At 43.5% G+C, this 19,358-nt stretch overlaps 1 protein-coding gene across 1 annotated transcript in view; it reads right to left on the reverse strand.

The window, feature by feature from the left end:
• Positions 1 to 19,358, reverse strand: part of plcd3b (phospholipase C, delta 3b) — an 82,436-nt gene that overhangs the window by 6,393 nt on the left and 56,685 nt on the right. Inside the window, exons 11-14 of the mRNA XM_016567406.1 lie at positions 12,595 to 12,745; positions 12,006 to 12,122; positions 11,741 to 11,919; positions 3,923 to 4,058 (exon numbers count right to left, since the gene is read on the reverse strand). Of these exons, the coding sequence (XP_016422892.1) occupies positions 3,923 to 4,058; positions 11,741 to 11,919; positions 12,006 to 12,122; positions 12,595 to 12,745 (583 nt within the window). The remainder of the gene's footprint in view (positions 1 to 3,922; positions 4,059 to 11,740; positions 11,920 to 12,005; positions 12,123 to 12,594; positions 12,746 to 19,358) is intronic.

Raw genomic sequence — 19,358 nt, forward strand, 5'->3', positions numbered from 1 at the left:
AATTAATTGCCAGCGGGGTAAGAAAAATAATCTTAATGAAAATGGAAACAAGATTATATTTCTTACCAGACCCCTTTCATGTTCATCATGCAGACACGGTAAATGTGACAAAAATGGCATGTCTTTTTATAAGGGATCCTGTAGGCTGCATTCATTAGCGGGGAATTACATTTACATCAGGAGAGGATTTAATTGAATTTGATCTAATTTATTTATTTTGCCATATCCACATGCATATTTACTTGAACGGTACCGCATTTTGGCATTCACTTGATAACATCTTGTTGCAACCTCTAAGTAACCTAATAATTAGAATTTCCTTTAGGATTTCCAGTGTGGTTGGAAGCATTGATTACACACATATTCTCACCATCGCACCTTCTGAAAATGAAGCTGATTAGGCTACTGTATGGAATGGAAGGATGCCAGATGGAAGGGTAGTGCAAGATTTATGCCGTAACCACCACCACAGCTGTTAAAGGGGTCATATGATGCGATTTCAATTTTTCTCTTTGGAGTGTTACAAGCTCTTGGTGCATAAAGAAGATCTGTAAAGTTGTAAGGGTAGTGCAAGATATATGCCGTAACCACCACCACAGCTGTTAAATAAACACAAATTATTCACAATTTATTTGGTCATCTTTATGTTCTACAAATACAAAAGCAACTAATTATTATTTTCCCTGTTGGATTTTAATATTGGTATTGTGGCAATTTCCTCTTCATCTGTCAGTGATGCTGGTGCAGGAGCTCCCCCCATTTTACGAGTCTCTGCCTTCTTGCTGTTGGCTTCTGAATAGAAGTCAAATGTTTTTTCATTACCCTAATTAAGAAGTATATTTCATTTATAAAAAGAAATAGCATGTTGGATTAGAGAACATTTAATTATGTGAAAAAGCATTAGACCATGTGGAAAAAGCTGCTGCACATTGAAATAGATATACATTGAATGATATTTATTGAATGTCAAATATTTGTAAAGTCATGTAACATTAGCCTACACCCATTTTACGCTTGAAGCTTTACCTGATTGAATTATGTTTTTATGTTAAAATTTTTTTCTGCTGCCATATTTTTTTTTCTTTTCTTTTCTTTTTTTTTTGCCAGTGGGATACCATGAAAATGAATATTAGTTAAATAAATTACCTTTCTGCCAGTTTTCACCTCTGATAACATTGATTTAGAATTAAAGTTACGTATTCTGTAGTATGCGGAAGTCTTTTTGGCGGGAGCTGTTGCCATGGTGAATCGTAATTTCGGAGCTCCATTGATCATGGCTTTTCATAGTCGTGGTGCACGCGTTAAACTCAGAGTCAACATACTCAGAGTGGATTGAACTAACTCTGATCAGCTGTTCAGAAACCGAAAACTCAGAGTTTCCAATCTCAGAGTAAGTCAACTCAGAGTTCAAGTTTTAACTTCGAGTTTGTTCAACCTCCTTTCTGAAATACACCCTTGAACACCTCGATTAGCTGGTTCAGGATTGTTTGATTAGAGTTAGAGCTGAACTCTGCAGTATGGTAGCTCTCCAGGAGCAAGGATGGAAACACCTGTTAAAGACATTTGTTGATACAGCATTTTACTACAAAACACAAAATGGTCAACGCCCCCCCCCAAAAAAAAAAATTCTAAATGGTCTATGCTCAAGCCAATAAAGGAAAACTGGGTACCATTCGATTTGGTATGCCGCTCCGAATCTAACAATCAATCTTATGATTTTTACTAACTGTTCAGAAATTATAAGCAAAAATTATATTTTTTTTATATCTTTTATCTTTTATATCTATTATATATTTTTTTATATCTTTTGATCAGTAGGCGCTGTGCCGAAACTACTCGTGTGCCCTCAGGTCATACCTGGTATAACACATACCAAGTTTGGTTAGAATTTGCTAAAGTGTTGTCGAGATATAGCCCCATGTCCGTTTTTGTGTGAACTTGTCAAATTTGTTAACATGCTTTACGAAAACGGTTTGGTCTATTGAAAATCTTTTGATATTTTTTTACCAGCATGGTCTGAAGATGATCTGAGACAATTTTGGTGAAAATCAGACAAACCGCTTAGGAAGGGTTTGGAAAAAGTAAATATTTCAGAAAATTCTAAATTGAATAAAATCTTGATCAGTAAACATTTAAATTATGGTCTTGATGGTCAAATCTTGATTTGGCATGAGCCAAAGAATCAGAGGAAGAAATCTTTATAAAATAATCTTCTTTCTAGCCCTTGCAGTTCGTAAGTTATTAGCAGAAACATGAGTGCAAATTTAACCTGTTGGTGTTGCTAGGGAGTTTGATTCTTTCTGTCCTTCGGATGATACATTAAACCGAGGTCCTGACTCTCTATGGTCATTAAAAATTCCTGGATGTCCTTCGAAAAAGAGTAGGGGTATAACCCCGGCATCCTGGCCAAATTTGCCCATTGGCCTCTGACCATCATGGCCTCCTAATCATCCCCATACACTGATTGGCTTCATCACTCTGTCTCCTCTCCACCAATAAGCTGGTGTGTGGTGGGTGTTCTGGCGCACTATGGCTGCCGTTGCATCATCCAGGTGGATGCTGCACACTGGTGGTGGTTAAGGAGATTCCCCCGCTTTCATGTAAAGCGCTTTGAGTACCCAGAAAAGCACTATATAAATGTAACAAATTATTATTATTATTTTAAGATACATTTAGTAAAAATGGTTGAAAAATCATAAAAACAATCATTAGTAAGATAATTTATTGGTTTATCACTTTTGACCAATATGTGACGCTGTTACCAAATTGATGTGGTGTTGTCAGAGTGAGGTGACTATGACACACAAAGTTTGGTGTTAATATGTCATAGCTTTGCACAGATACAGCCTCAGATGCAGTTTGGCATCATGCCATCAAATAAACAAAAACCGTTTTGTCCATCAGCACAAGATCCATGACTTTTTACCGACATGGTCTGAAGATGAGTCGAATTTGGGGAAAATCAGGCCAATCATCTAGGAAGAGTTTGAATAAGTGGGTTTTCTAATTCTAAATGGCGAACAGGAAGTTTTGCCGATTATAGGATAATTCATATCGATGTTCTCTGCATGATCCATGGAATCTATCAAGACCAGTCTCATGATAATAGGCAAAACGAATAAAAAGCTATTAGCATTTTTTTTTAAAAATTTTGTAATGATACACCAATGCATTCGGGAAATTTCAAAATGGCTGACGTCCAAAATGGCTCACGTGGGAAAATTGGGTATCGTTCAACTCGGTGTCACACCAAATCTAAAGAGACTAGACTTGTGATTTTTGGCCAAACAGTTCAGATGTTAAAAGCAAAAATATATATTTTTTTATATATCCTGCTGAAAGAGTGCAGGTACCCTCAGGTCATGTTTGTTATAACACACATTAAGTTTGGTTTGAATACGCTAAAGAATTGGAGATATAGCCTCACAATCATTTTGGCATGGAATTCGTTCACGCTTTGTTTGAGAATGGTTTGACTTGATGTCCATAACTTTTTACCAGCATGGTCTGAATTTTGGTGAAAATCACACAAACCGTCTAGGACGAGTTCGAAAAAGATGTTTTTTTTTTTTAAATCTAAATGGTTGAAAAATTTTCATGACGGATAATGACGTCACTGGGTACAATCAAATCATCTTGAGGCAAGGAATCAGAGGGGAAAATACCCTTACGGCTCAGAAGTTATAAGCATAAACATGAGTATAAATTTGAACTATTGGTGGCACTAGAGGGTTTGAGTTAGAGACTCCAAATTTGCTGTGGGTATGGTTCGGACTGTCATCTATCTGTGTGCTAAATTTGATAACTTTCCCACAAGTGGTTCTATGGGCTGCCATAGAAGAAGTAGAAGAAGAAGTATATGAAAAAGGAGAAAAAGAATACTAACAGATACAATAGGTTCCCTCTAATAATTCTGAAGTACCATTATTGCCGATGCGTTGCGTCTTCTTTGTGTTGTTATCTATGGGAGCCCCATAAGTCTGCACCCATACAAGAGGGTCTACAATTGAGCTGAGCTTCTCTTTGTCAGGTTTAGGCAGCTGCTGGGCTGAAATCACCTGAAACAAGACAAAAATATGAGCATGTATGGCAATAAAAATGGTAAAAATATGGAAATGGATGCTGCCACAATGTTATTGAAATGTACTTAAATATCAGATTGTTTTCCACCAAAAAAGACTGAAGCACTTGGAAAATGACCAGTGAGCCCATGTAGTTGTTGTCACACTCTTTGACTAAAGTGAATGATGATGTTTGCTCACACTCTTTGTTTAAAGGGGAAGTTGTGGCCTAATGGTTAGAGAGTTGGACTCGTAACCCAAAGGTTGCGAGTTCGAGTCTCAGGTCCTGCAGGAAGGTGGGGGGTGTGAATGTACAGTGCTCTCTTCCACCTTCAATACCACGATTGAGGTGCCCTTGAGCAAGGCACCGAACCCCCAACTGCTCCCCGGGCGCCGCAGCATAAATGGCTGCCCACTGCTCCGGGTGTGTGTTCACTGCTGTGTGTGTGCACTTAGGACGGGTTAAATGCAGAGCACTAATTCCTAGTATGGGTACCATACTTGGCCACATGTCACGTCACTTTCACACTTTTTCTCCTACAGTGCACAGCATAATGAGTACATCCCCTCTGAAACTTAACAAATTCAGCAATTACTCTTTACTCAGAAGACATGTTAGGGTTCTTTAGAGATACAGTATTTTCCAGCATGTCTGCTTGATCATTTACCAAACAAGCAAGTCAAAATTATTCAGGAAAAAAAAAAAAAAAATTTCTTATCAAAGTGATAAAATGTGTTGCAAAAACATAGCAAAAGTAACACATACATTCAAAAACAATGGACTTGTGACAAGGCCCCTGAAACAAGAAGGCCTTCACTTTAAGCTTTCATTTAGTGATGAATGATTTTTTTGCTAGAAAAAGAGCAGGAGAAATATCAAGCAAGTGTCTCAGAGCCAGCAAAAGCTATGAAAAGAGTGTTTATCTAACAGTATTTTAGCCAAATCTTTAAAAACATTAATTCTCGCATACCTTAAACTAAACTTTTTTTTGTAAAATTCTGTTGAACAATAAGTATAATGCCAATTTCTGAATATATTAGCCTACTGTATCATATTTAATATGCACATTTCTAGGGCCTATAAATTATCAATATGACCAAAACTTTGTTAAAAAACCTGTTGTACACAATCTACTTCATGTCTTCTGTCCTCTGTGTCACAGTCGTGGACTTCTTTTGTTGTGTTTTCATTTAGTTTCTGTTGTCCTTTGATTAGTTCATTCAGTTCACCTGTGTTTGATTAGTTATCATCCTCACCTGCCTGTCTCTCGTTATCTCACCCTACTTAAATTCCCCTTTCTGTTCAGTTAGCTGCCGGTTATTAGTTGTGTATGCTGCTTGTGTTACCCTGTGTTTTGTACGAATCTTCATCATCTTGGATTACTATTAAATGTTATTTGGATTACCTTCGTCTTCGTGCGCCTTCCTTCAACAAGAGCATGACAAAATAACCGGCCCAACAAAGAGTTAAGTGCCACATTTCCCCTCATTTGTTTTCTTGTTTTTGAAAGTCTTTTATGTTTTGTTTATGGATCGCCCCGAATTCCTCCTCCTCCTGCTGGAGCAGGGGGAACTTGCCCTCGAGGACCACACCAGACTATTTCTGGACATTGCCAACAATACCAGCTACCCGGACAACGTGCTCTGCTCGTTCTACATAGCGAGCCTCAACACCGCGCGCAGAGCGCAGTTGTCCAAAGACGGTCCTCGAGGGGATTTCACCGCCTTCGTGGAGTGGGTGCAGGCGAGCTGCAACTCACCACTGACTCCTTATTACGTCGATGAGGATCTCGCCCAGCCCCACTCCGGACCCAGAGCCCAGCCAACCATCACCCCGCTACACAGAGCGCTTGCCCGAGCCCACCGTGGACGGAGAGCCTAAGCCCGCCGCGATCGACGAGCCATCGCCACCAGGAGCGACAGAGCTGAGAGTCGCCCCAGAGCAAGAGCCTCATGAATCATCTGACCAGGTGCGAGAGCCGGCAACGATGGATGATACAGTGGAGAGCGAGGGCATGGAGGAAAGCCCCGCCCACTGCTCCACCGCTGAGGGTGAGCTTAAGCAGGACTTATTCGGAACTACCCAGTCTTCTTCCATCATCATCTGAAATCTCTGCCTGTCCTGTTATGGCCAATGAGGCCGTTTTTTAACTGTTTGTCTGCCCTGAACAGTCTGTCTGCCCGAACTGTTTGTCTGCCCTGAACTGTCTATCTGCCCTGAACTGTCTGTCTGTCCTGAACTATATCTGTCTGTCCTGTCTCGACCATGTAGGTCGTTCCCCTATCTCTGGCGCTCCCAGTGCTGGGAGTGGCCATCTGGTGTTTGTGGGCAGCACACACCATCCCTGAACCCACGGACTGCTCAAAACTCCCACCCAGCCTCTCTCTCCCACCACCTCTTCATCAGTCCTCACCACCACCTCCGCTGTCTCCTGTCAGCCCCTCAGCTCACCCTCAGCCCACCATCTGTGATGTGGGATTGCTGCGGGTCTGCCAGTCTCCATCGGCGTAGTGGCTGGAGGATCCCTTATCTCCACCTCCAGCCTCTGAGTCCCAGACTCCGCCTCGGCCCGTTGACCTAGTGGCTCCACCATGGCTCATAATCCCTAGCTCTCTCCTCTCCGCCGTGGCCCGTCAGTCCACCAGCTCCGCCGGGCTCCCTCGTCCCTCCGGCTCCACCTTGGTCAGTTGTCGACCCGCCATCGCCTCAGGACTTCAATCCTCTGGCTGCGCTTCGTCGATCCGTCCCACCGGCTCCGTTGGGCTCTTCCCTCCATCCAGCTCCAACTTGGTCCTCTGTCGCTCCGGCTCCACCGCAGCCTTCCGGATCCCCGCCTATGCCTCGGTTGCCTGAGCCATCTGCTCCGCCTTGGCCCTCTGGATCCTCCCCGTCGCCCTGGATCGTCGGCTCTCCGTCTCTGCCTCGGGCTCCTCTCCCACCTGCTCTGCCACTGACGGTCGGCCCCCTGGAGTCATCTGCCATTCCTTCACCATGGCTCCTCCCTCCATCGACTCCACCGTAGGCCATCATATTGGCTGTGGTCTGGGTCCCGCCTGGGTCCTCCTACTAAGTCCCTCCTGTCTCCAACCTGGCTCCTCCCTCCGTCTGATCCGCCCTGGCTCCTTCTGGCTCCTCCCTCCGTCTGATCAGTCCTGGCTCCTCCTGTCTCCATCCTGGCTCCTCCTTCCATCTGATCCTTCATGGTTCCTCCCTCCGTCGTCGCCACCTTGGTCATCCACTTGCCTGCCTTCCTGCTTGCCCTTCGCCATCCCCTGTTACCTTCCCAACTCCACCCCTTTGTCCTCCTCCTTAGTCCCCTCCATCCCTCCTTTGTTGTTTTTGTTACGGCGCAAAGTCGCACCTGGCCGGAAGGGGAAGTACTGTCACAGTCATGGACTTATTTTGTTGTGTTTTCATTTAGTTTCTGTTGTCCTTTGATTAGTTTATTCAGTTCACCTGTGTTTGATTAGTTATCACCCTCACTTGTCTGTCCCTCGTTATCTCACCCTACTTAAGTTCCCCTTTCAGTTCAGTTAGCTGCCGGTTTTTAGTTGTGTATGCTGCTTGTGTTACCCTGTGTTTTGTACGAATATTCATCTTGGATTACTGTGAAATGTTATTTGGATTACCTTCATCTTCGTGCACCTTCCTTCAACAAGAGCGTGACACTTTACTTGATTTAAAAAAAAGCATGAACTATCAATCAAAGTCTTTTTTTGCTCATAAATCTTTATACAAATCATTAAAGTAAATGTAAGATTAACATTTACTGGACTGAAGCAACTTTACTTGATTATTCATACATCATTTTTAATGTAAAAAAATAAAACATTTTTTTCATGTTAATGTAAATGTGACACAACAGGCTTTTGGGGAACATTTATTTGTCCATCTCTCAATTATCATCAATTTGCAATGAATTGCATATATGAGATATAAAAGCCTGATGTATAAATATGATACTCAACAAAAAAAAACACATATGCATATATTTGCATGTTTGTTGTTGAGTATCATATTTCATACACACACACACACACACACACACAGGCTTTTATGGCTCATACATTGTGTGCAGAATTATTAGGCAAGTGAGTATTTTGACCATATCATCATTTGTATGCATATTTTCCAACTCCAAGCTGTATAAACTCAAATGCATATTGGATTTAAGCATATTCTATTTGTGGTGATGTGTATTTGTGTAATGAGGGAGGGTGTGGCCTAAGGAGATCAACACCCTATATCTGTAATGTGGTGTTTGGTTTTTTTTGTGTGTCATGTTCTCATGTCTTTCATTTTGGAATTATTTCATGCTGTTAGTGTCATGCTTCCCTTGCCCTCTTGTCTTCATGCCATTGGTTCCTCTGTTTTTTGTGTTATGTTCTGATTGGTTGTTTTAGTCATGTGTCTTGTTTCCCATTGGTTTGTTCTTGTCATGTGACCCTCTTGTTTGCTATAAGTAGCCATCATGTTCCCATAGTCTTCGTCGTGTATTGAAGTTGTAACCCGCTGTCGGTGAGTCTAGTCTGTTCATGCCACGTCAAGTCTGTTCATGTCAAGTCTGTTCATGCCTCGTCAAGTCAAATCTGTTCATGTCAAGTCAAGTTTGTGTATCTTGTTTGGATATTGTTTGGATGTTTGGATCACGTCTGTAAATAAACTGCACATGGGTTCTTCACTACTCTCGCCTTCAGTGGATGATTCGTTACAGCACATGGGTTCTTCACTACCCTCGCCTTCAGTGGATGATTCGTTACAATATCAAGGCGTGCATAATTATTAGGCAGCTTCTTTTCCTCAGGCAAATTGGGCCAAAAAAAAGTCAAAAATTTAAAAAAGTATTTCAGAGGGATGCAGCACTCTTGAAATTGCTAAGAAATTGGGGCGTGATCACAGAACCATCAAACGTTTTGTTGCAAATAGTCAACAAGGTCACAAGAAACGTGTTGAGAAAAAAAGATGCAAATTAACTGCCAAAGATTTGAGAAGAATCAAACGTGAAGTTACCAGGAACCCATTATCCTCCAGTGCTGTCATATTCCAGAACTGCAACCTACCTGGAGTGCCCAGAAGTACAAGGTGTTCAGTGCTCAGAGACATGGCCAAGGTAAAGAAGGCTGAAACCCGACCACCACTAAACAAGACACATAAGTTGAAACGTCAAGACTGGGCCAAGAAATATCTGAAGACAGATTTTTCAAAGGTTATATGGCTGATGAGATGAGAGTGACTCTTGACGGACCAGATGGACGAGACCATGGCTGGATCAGTAAGGGTCACAGAGCTCCACTTCAACTCAGACGCCAGCAAGGTGGAAGTGGGGTACTGGTATGGGCTGGTATTATTAAAGATGAGCAAGTTGGACCTTTTTGGGTTGAAGATGGACTCAAAATCAACTCCCAAACCTACTGCCAGTTTTTAGAAGACACTTTCTTCAAGCAGTGGTACAGGAAAAAGTCTGCATCTTTCAAGAAGACCATGATTTTTTAAGCAGGACAATGCTCCATCGCATGCATCGAAGTACTCCACTGCATGGCTAGCCAGTAAAGACCTTAAAGATGAATGAATAATGACATGGCCCCCTTCCTCACCTGATCTAAACCCTATTGAGAACTTGTGGGCCCTTCTTAAATGGGAGATTTACGGTGAAGGAAAACAGTACACCTCTCTGAACAGTGTCTGTGAAGCTGTGGTTGCTGCTGCACAAAAAGTTGATCGTCAACAGATCAAGAAACTGACAGACTCCATGAATGGAAGGCTTATGACTGTTGTTGGGTGGCTATATTGGTCACTGATTTTTTTTATTTTTTTTTTTATGTCAGAAATGTTTATTTGTAAATTGAGTTGATTGTTTATTATTTTCACTTTTACAGATGAAAATAAACAAGTGAGATGGGAAAATGTTCGTTTTTCATTTAGTTGATTAATAATTCTGCACACTAATAGTTGCTCAATAATTGTCCACATAGATATTCTCCTAAGAAAGCCAAAACCTCACTTTTACTTTATTAAATATTCAGGTTTGAGGTTTATTAACATTTTGGATTGAGCGAGAGCACTGTAGTTGTTCAATAATAAAATTAATCCTCAAAAATACAACTTGCCTAATAATTGTGCACACGGTGTAGACCCTAGAAATTTGCATATTAAATATTATACAGTAGGACAGTGGTTCTCAAACCTCTCCACGAAGTACCCCCAGCACTGCACATTTTGTATGTCTCTCTATATCTGATACACCCACTTCAGGTCTTGCAGTCTCCACTAATGAGCTGATGAGTTGAATCAGGTGTGATAGATAATGTATTCAGAAACTGACATTATACTTATTGTTCAACAGAATTTTACAAAGAATGTTTAGTTTAATTTATGCGAGAATAAATGTTTTTAAAAACGTAATTAAAAAATTTAAACCATTCTTTTTTCAGATAATTTATACCCCCAAAGGGGCGACATTTACAGACAGATTATGAAAAATATAAAAATTAAATTAATAAAATTCCAATATAAACGTAATTAGCTAATGCGTAACAACAACTTTTTAAACATGCAAGTCCCATCAAAATATTGAAAATATGTGAAATATATCAACTTTTATCTGAAGGTTAGTAGATTTCCCTCTACCGGTGATCATGTTGTTTTTAAATGCTGTCCGTGAGCTAACCAAAGAATGTTTTAATAAAGTGACCAGATCTAAATATTCACAACAAACATGAAACCAAGAAATGAGACCTACACTCTCCCCACAGCCTCTCAAATGTTTGTATCCCCCAGGAAAGGGCCCTTTTTAGGGTTAAGTATATGTTTAATGCATTTCAATTTTGCCATCTTTCCATGAATCGTATAAGTGATCATTAAGAAAATACATCTTTTGTATTTATTCAGAAGGTGTTCTCATTTATGTTCGCACTGTACATTTCATTATAATACATCATCAGACAATTTTTGCCAGACATATTTGGAAGTCAAATGTACTACTGGCTATGTTTACATGCAACCAAATAATCCGTTTGTAATCGGATTGACGGCTCAATCGGACTGAAAAGCCTTCATGTAAACACCTTAATCGATCCGATTGAGCTCGATCGGAATGAAATTTCAATCGGATTGAAGGGGGTGGTTTATTCCTTTTGAGAGTGCATGTAAACACTCGATCGGATTGAACCCCGAAACTGAAAGGACTGCGCATGTGCAATGATGCAGAAATACATATGACGTGCAGAATGAGCGGTTCTTCCTTTTGAATAAAGTGTTGTATAAATGCATGTCCTGTCATTATAAAACTCTCCTTTCACTCGGCAACTGTGAAGTGGAGCAGAACAACCACCCACCAGTCCTTGTTTTGGATTTTCATCCACAGGCAACCCGTTTTGGGCGCAGGGAGGGGCATTTTTACTGCGTTATAAATATGAGGAGCACGGCACAGCGGTTTATATGTATATTTATCCATAAATGGATACATATTAATTCTGCGGTTAAAAACAAACAAAGAAACCGTGTAGGAGAATGGTTATTATGTGCAAATAGTGAGAAACTCTATATTTGTGCAGTGTGCGCATGTAAAAAAAAACGATTGAAACAAAAATTGTGCATGTTAACGTAGCCACTGTGACATCATGGAGCGTCGTGAGGTTTTGTTTTGACAAAGACCTCTCTGTTTAGTGCTACAGCATACCTTGATAGTAAGCAGTGTTGGATTGTGGCCAGGGCCTCCCCCAGTGTTTTCTGGGTTAAACTCTGAATCAGGCTGGCACATAAAGCTTGGTTTTAGCAAGTAGCCACAGCGGCCGTTTGGTAAAAAACGGCCTCTGTTTAGGTCCATCTCTTCACATTGGGTTTGGAAGTTCAATGCCACTGAAAAAATAATTTCATTATTTGTCAGTTGTTTATAAATGTGAACTACACAGTCATTTGCATGTTTTCTTTGCTTAAATGTTTACCCATCTGACAACCAGCATTCCACATGTCTTGAGGGTTGTAGTTGGAGGATTGCACACGCTGACCAGATGGGTAGATCCTGCTCAGTTGCATGCTGTTGTGACGTACAAACAACTTCCCTATAAAAAAAAGAAAGAGCCATTTTGGACCCATTCAAACAAACAAACAAAAAAAATAAGAGAAAATATTTATCTTTGATTTACTGTTAAAGTTACATTTGTTTTTACTGTAGACGTGATGTTTTACTTGTAGATGTTATGTGTGGAAAAACAATCAAGGCAAATATCATTTCTGTATACACATCTTTGTCATTTCCATCGAATTATGCAACAAACATATTTAATTGTGTGTCGTTAAAGATACATAAAATAATACATAACATGACAAAAGATTAAGTTATTTTATTCCAAAATTGTTTTAATTATATCTTCATTGCAGAATGTTAATAAACACAATATATCATTTGAGATGTGGAAGAGATTACTCTGTGAGATAGAAATGTTTTAAAATACTTTTTTTGAAAGTCCACAGGGAAGAAAGTATCTGTAGACTGAATAAACACACTCCCAAACATGCACTTGCATATAGTACCTGATTCTTTGATTAGTTTCAACGCATCACTCTCAGAGAACGAGGATATTTCATTGGGAGGTTTCTTGGCACATGGATCAAACTGTTTGAAAGCAACACTGTGGGTATACACCACCAGATCAGACAGCTCTGGACTCAATTTGCAGTCCCTCTGAGGAAAAGCAAAAGCAAAAAAAAAAACTTAGTGATCTAAAAATACAAAAGTGAGGATGATGATGCTGATGATGATGATGCTGATGATGATATGAAATGAGTAGTGATAGCATGTGAAGCAAAGTGAAGTGACGTGAAAGCCAAGTATGGTAACCCATACTCGGAATTTGTCCTCTGCATTTAACCCATCCAAGTTAGTGCACACACATTAGGAGCAGTGAGTATTGAGCACATGCACACACCGTGGGCACACACTCGCAGCAGGGGGGCAGCCATTATTGCTGCAGCACCTGGGGAGCAATTGGAGGTTAGATGCCTTGCTCAAGGCCACCTCAGTTGTGGGTATTGGGTGTGGAAAAAAGCGCTGTTCATTCACCCCCTCATGTATACAAACATACATATCAGTGATTCTTAACCAAGTTCCTGGAGCCCTCAAACACTGCACATTTTGCATTTCAGGTCTTTGAGTCTCTACTAATAAGCTGATGACCTGAATCAGGTGTGTTTGATTAAGGAGACATGCAAAATGTGCAGTGTTGGGGGACTCCAAGAACATGGCTGAGAACCACTGATGTATAGTTCAAAAGTTGGGGTCAGTAAGAAAATGGACTATTATAGAAACTATTTTGTGTCACACACAAACACACACACACACAATATATATTTCAAATAAATGGTTTTGAATGTCAATAAAATTAGTTTGAACTTTCCATTCATCAAATAATTCTGGAAAAATGTATCACTGTTTCCACAAAAATATTAGGCAGCACAGCTGTTTTCAACATTATTAATAATAAGAAATGTTTCTTGAGCAACAAATCAGGATCATGTGACATTGAAGACTGAAGTAATGGCTTCTGAAAATTCAGCTTTGCTATCAAAGGAATAAATTAATATAAATGAGCAAATTAATAAGTTAATTAATTAAAATAAATTTAAATATAATAAAACAACTAGAAATAGAACAGTACATAATGCAGGATAGAAAGTAATGTTAAATATTATATTATATTATATTAATTATATTTATTATATTAATTTATATTATATTATTGTCACAGGCTCACCAGGCTCCCCAAGCACAATCACACAACGCTCCTCTCTGACAACCCTTCACTCTGAGTGTTCATCCTGATTAACAGGGACTCCCTGCTAATCCCATCCTTACCTGAAGTGTGTGCTGCTCAGGTCACGCTCCATCCATCTATCCACTCTGGTGATCATATCTTAAAGGATCCGTTCACCACTAGAATAAAAATTTCCTATTAAGTTACTCACCCCCATGTCATCCAAGATGTTTATGTCTTTCTGTCTTCAGTCGCAAAGAATTTAGGGTTTTTGAGGAAAACATTCCGGGATTTTTCTCCATATAATGGACTTCTATGGTGCCCAATGGTTTGAACATCCAAATTGCAGTTTCAATGCAGCTTCAAAGGGCTATACATGATCCCAGCCGAGGAATAAGGGTATTATCTAGTGAAACGATCTGTCATTTTCTAAAAAAATAAAATAACATTTTATATACTTTTTAACCACAAATGGCAGGGACGTCTAAATTGTAGAATCTGGCAAAAGTGGACGGCGACGACCTGCCGGCGGCCGCACAAATCTCACTTATAGAAATTCCACTGGACCACGCCCAGGAGGAGGCCATTCCTCTGGTGGAGTGGGCCCTCAACCCTATGGAGCATTGCAAGCCTTCTGAGGTATAAGCCAAGGCTATAGCATCTACTATCCAGCGGGAAAGTCTCTGCTTCGTAACCGGCAGCCCTTTACAGACAAAGCCCTTTACAGACTCCGAAGCAGACAAACAGCTGCTCTGATTGTCTGAAAAGACCAGAGCGCTCAATGTACACTCTAAGGACCTTCACTGGGCAGAGTGGATTGGGACCCTGCTCGCCGTCTGCAGTGTGGAGCGCTAGAAGGGTAATAACCTGGGCCATGTCTTGGCTTGAGGACGACCTTACAATCGTTATGCCCAAACTCCAGACAGGAAGCACTGACTGAGAGTGCCTGCAAGTCACCCACTCGCTTGACCGACACTAATGCCAAATTGAGGACAGTCTTAAGCAACATGGGTCGCAAGTCAGCCGAATGGAGCAGTTCGAAAGGTCTATGGATAAGTCCCAGGTCGGTATGGTGTGAGGGCGAGCAGGATTCAATCTCCGGGCACCCTTCAAGAACTTAACGACCAAGTCGTTTCTGCCGACTGACTGGCCATCTTTGAGGGAATGATTCGTCACAAGATACCGGGTCCAGGCTTCGTGCTGCACACCAGTCACTGAAGACTGACCATTTAAGAGCATAGAGCCGTCTCGTAGATGATTCTCTAGCCTCCAAAATGGTGTTGCTCACTCTCACTGGGAGCCGCAAAGGCTCCCGTCGAGGCTCCAGACATGAAGGCTCCATAGCTCCGGCTGGGGGTGCCAAATCATGCCCTTCGCCTGTGAAAGAAGATCCCTTTGTAACGGTATCGGCCACGGGGCAGCTGCTGACAGCTGCGTTAACTAGGACGACCAAGTTTGGTTCCTTCAAAATGGGGCCACCAGGAGGATTGAGCAACCGACTTCTCTGACCCGTCTGATGACCTGAGGAAGCAAGGCAATCGGGGGGAAGGCGTATAGGCGAGAGCTGGGCCATTCGTGGGGCCATCTTGCTGAATGGAGAAATAGATTGGGCAGTGAGAGTTGTCTTCTTAGGCGAAGAGGTCGACCTCTGCCCTCCCGAAGACAGACCAGATTTTCTGAACGTCAGAGGATGTAGTGTCCATTCTCCCGGAGCCACATTGCCTCTGGAGAGCGCGTCTGCGCCAAGGTTCAGACTGCCCAGCACATGAACTGCTCTGATAGAGAGGAGTCTGCTCTGTGCCCAAAGCAGGAGGCGTCGAGCCATCCTGTAAAGGGAGCGTGACCTGAGACCGCCTTGGTGGTTTATATAGGCTACCACTGTCATGTTGTCCGATCGGACCAGGACGTGGTGCCCCTTTAAGGCTGGCAGGAATGTTTTCAGGGCCAGAAAAACCACCATCATTTCGAGGCAGTTGATGTGAAGGCGACGCTCATGGGTCGACCAGGAGCCAGATTCCGGACAGCCCTCTAACAGAGCGCCCCAACCCATGTTGGAGGCGTCTGTAGTAACTACTTTCCTCCTGGAGGTCAGTCCCAACTGAACGCCTGGTTGAAACAGGCGAGAAGTCGTCCAAGGGACCACAGCCTTGATACAGCGATGGGTTATCCTGACATAAAACCGGCCCAGGCGCCAGGTGTGGGACGGGACATGGGTTTTGAGCCAATATTGGACAGGCCGCATGTGAAGCAGGCCTTGAGGAATCACAGAGGAGGCGGCCGCCATTAGGCTAAGCATCCTCTGGAAAGTCCTGAGGGGATGCAAAGTCCCCGGCTTGAAAGATGCCGCCAGTCGCTGAATAGTCAGGGACCGTTCTGGTGTAAGCCATGCCCGCATTCGGGCCGAGTCTATAACAGTCCCCAGAAAGACCGCTCGCTGTCTGGGGAACAACTGACTCTTGTGTGGGTTGATTTTCAACCCGAGGCACTCCAGATGGCTGATCAGCAGCGATCTGTGTGTGATTAGTTCCCATTCTGATCGGGCTGAAACCAGCCAATTGTCGAGGTAATTGAGAATTTGGATTCCCATCTGTCTCAGAGGGGAAAGAGCCACGTCGATGCACTTCGTAAATGTGCGAGGGGCCAGAGACAGTCCAAATGGTAGGACTGTGTACTGATAGGCCACTCCCTCGAACACAAATCTCAAGAACGGTCTGTGGCAGGGGGTTATGTGGATGTGAAAGTACAAACCTGCACGAGGATCTGTTTCAAAGTTAACATTCTGAATGGCCGTCTCATAAGAGAGCGATTCAGAAGTCTGAGATCTAGAATTGGTCTCAACCTGCCATCTTATTTCGGCACGAGGAAGTAGTGGCTGAAAAAGCCTGACTCGCTGTTCGCTAGAGGTATTGTTTCCACGGCACCTTTTACAAGAAATGTTTGTACTTCGGACCGGAGAACGTGAGCCCTGTTGTCCAGGACCGAAGTGTGAATAATGCCTCTGAATGGAGGCAGCCTGCAAGCAAACTGAAGCGAGTAACCTCGTTTTACTGTGTTTAGAACCCGATCTGACACATCGGAATGGCTGCCCAGGCCATGAACCGAGTGGCAAGAGGCTCTAATTTTACGAGTGGAAATTCGCCGTGTGTGGGCGGGGAATTTGCATTCGTCAGTGTGAGGAGAGGAGAAATGCTCTTTTGAATATGTGGGTCTGCTATCACAGTGGTAGGGTGTTTGGGCATGCACTGATTTTGCAGGACATGTCCAGGTTGAAAAATGTCTCCATCTCTCAGATGTGCTCGGAGGGATGGAGAATGAGCACAAGCTTTTTTCGAGGGAGTTCCGGCCGAGGCGAGAACTGGCCCTCTCCTCTTCCTCTCTGCAGGCAGATCAGGACGGCTTCTGCGGCTCAAGGGCGGGGCCCTTGGCACTTTGGAAATGCGTAGCATTTAGTCGTCCGGAAGCGCTGCTCGAGCCCAGGCTCAGACTTCTGCCGAGGCTGATGCGGCGCCGGCTTAGCAGGCTGCTGAGTGGAAGGAGTCTTCTGGCAGCTTGGGGCCTCAGCGCTGGAGTGCTTAGGCAGGAAGTGACACAGCGCTTGTGACGTCTTCTGTGCCTCCGTAAAACGCTCAGCAAACCCGTCCATGGCTGGGCCGAATAGCCCTTTCGGCGAGTCACGTCTTGGTCAGTTCTTCATGAACTGCAGGCAAGAATGGAGTGGGCCGCTGGTGCGAAGATCGCTGACAGCGTCCTTTCAGGAACCCCTCATCGAGTAGGCCATCGGCGGGCTCAACCAGGACCGACCCCTCCAAGCCGATATCCTCCACCGCCTTAGAAAGAAAGCGGATCAGCTCGCTGTCCGCGTTCGGCTGTGCTGAGCGAGAAGAGGACAGGTCGTGATCTTCGCCGGAACACTCCCACTCTTCTGTATCCGATGCCGTCAAAGACATAGAGTCAATCTCTTCCTCCGAAGCGCCGAAGGAAATCAAGCCGCTCACAGCAGAAGAGGGGCATTGATCTTCCTGCGTGAAGAACACCGGTGACTCGGTGAGGCGTGGGGAGGGCGGGGCACGCGGGCGCTGAGCCGACGTGACATCGCTCGAACCCGCTGTCAGAATCCCGCTGCTCTGCTGTTTCTTTTTCTACGGGGAGAGATGAAACGGGAGAGCAGAGCGGGGAGGACCGCCTTCGTTAAAGACCACCTTTGCTCTTTTTTCAAGCCGGATAGCCGCAGGGAAAGGCGTCCGCGCCGCTTCTTCCACTGCCGGGGCTTCTTTCGACGGCGGCGAGCAGAGAGAGCTTATTTTCCTTCTTCGGCTTCTTCCGTCCAGTGTCAGCGAAGAGATGACCCTCGTCGCCGAATATATATATATTAGGGGTGAAACGGTACATGTATTCATCCCGAACCATCACGGTACGGATGTCACAGTTCGGTTCATGCAGTCAGATGACGAATACAGTCAGTCATAGGTGATCAATCCAGAAGGGGGCGCTTGTAGTAATGCAAAGCTAACCGTCACAACAGGAAAGAGCAGAAGAAGAATGGCAAGTTCAGACGCCACGCAAGAGCTCGAAGAACCACCTGCTTGTTTTAAATCAGCAGTGTGGGAAAGTTTGGGGTTCTAGAGATGCACTGTTCGACTGGCTGTAAATCGGAACCAGTTTTTAGTTTTATTTTGGCCGATCTCTATTCCAGAATTGCACACAAACTGCATTGCCATCATTTCCCCAAATGTAATTTGTGTGGATTTTTTATGAAGTCTGTAAAGAGGAGAAAGTACTGTACCAGGCAGATCAAGCTCACTGTTTGCGATGCTTGAAATACAGGAAGACAAATATGTGGGGGTTTATATGAATGTATCTCTGAGAGGAACTGACCGTCTTCAGAAATGTTTCGCGGGGAGGGCGGGGCACGCGGGCGCTGAGCCGACGTGACATCGCTCGAACCCGCTGTCAGAATCCCGCTGCTCTGCTGTTTCTTTTTCTACGGGGAGAGATGAAACGGGAGAGCAGAGCGGGGAGGACCGCCTTCGTTAAAGACCACCTTTGCTCTTTTTTCAAGCCGGATAGCCGCAGGGAAAGGCGTCCGCGCCGCTTCTTCCACTGCCGGGGCTTCTTTCGACGGCGGCGAGCAGAGAGAGCTTATTTTCCTTCTTCGGCTTCTTCCGTCCAGTGTCAGCGAAGAGATGACCCTCGTCGCCGAAGGAGAATATTCTGATAAAATGGCGCTCTGAGCTGACTTATATAGGGATCTGCTCCTTCCATTCTGGTGGGCTAGAGCTCCATTGGTTTGTACAGCTACACAAACGTGAACAAATCAGGCTTTAGTATCAGGGTAAACAGGAGTTTCCCCATACACAATGTGAGAGAACATTCGAAAGGGAACTCAATCTCATTTTCTCCTCCAACTTCAAAATCGTCCAACATTGTTGTCTTACCTTTTTTTGTAAAGGGCATTTTACTTTCGCCAATGTCACACGTGACCTTTCCAACGTGACTACGTAATGCGTGAGGTCGGGCTGGTGCAAGAGGAGCATTTGTGGTTAA

Source organism: Sinocyclocheilus rhinocerous, unplaced genomic scaffold (genome assembly GCF_001515625.1).
Source record: "Sinocyclocheilus rhinocerous isolate Xijiao unplaced genomic scaffold, SAMN03320098_v1.1 scaffold501, whole genome shotgun sequence".
NCBI lineage: Eukaryota > Metazoa > Chordata > Actinopteri > Cypriniformes > Cyprinidae > Sinocyclocheilus > Sinocyclocheilus rhinocerous.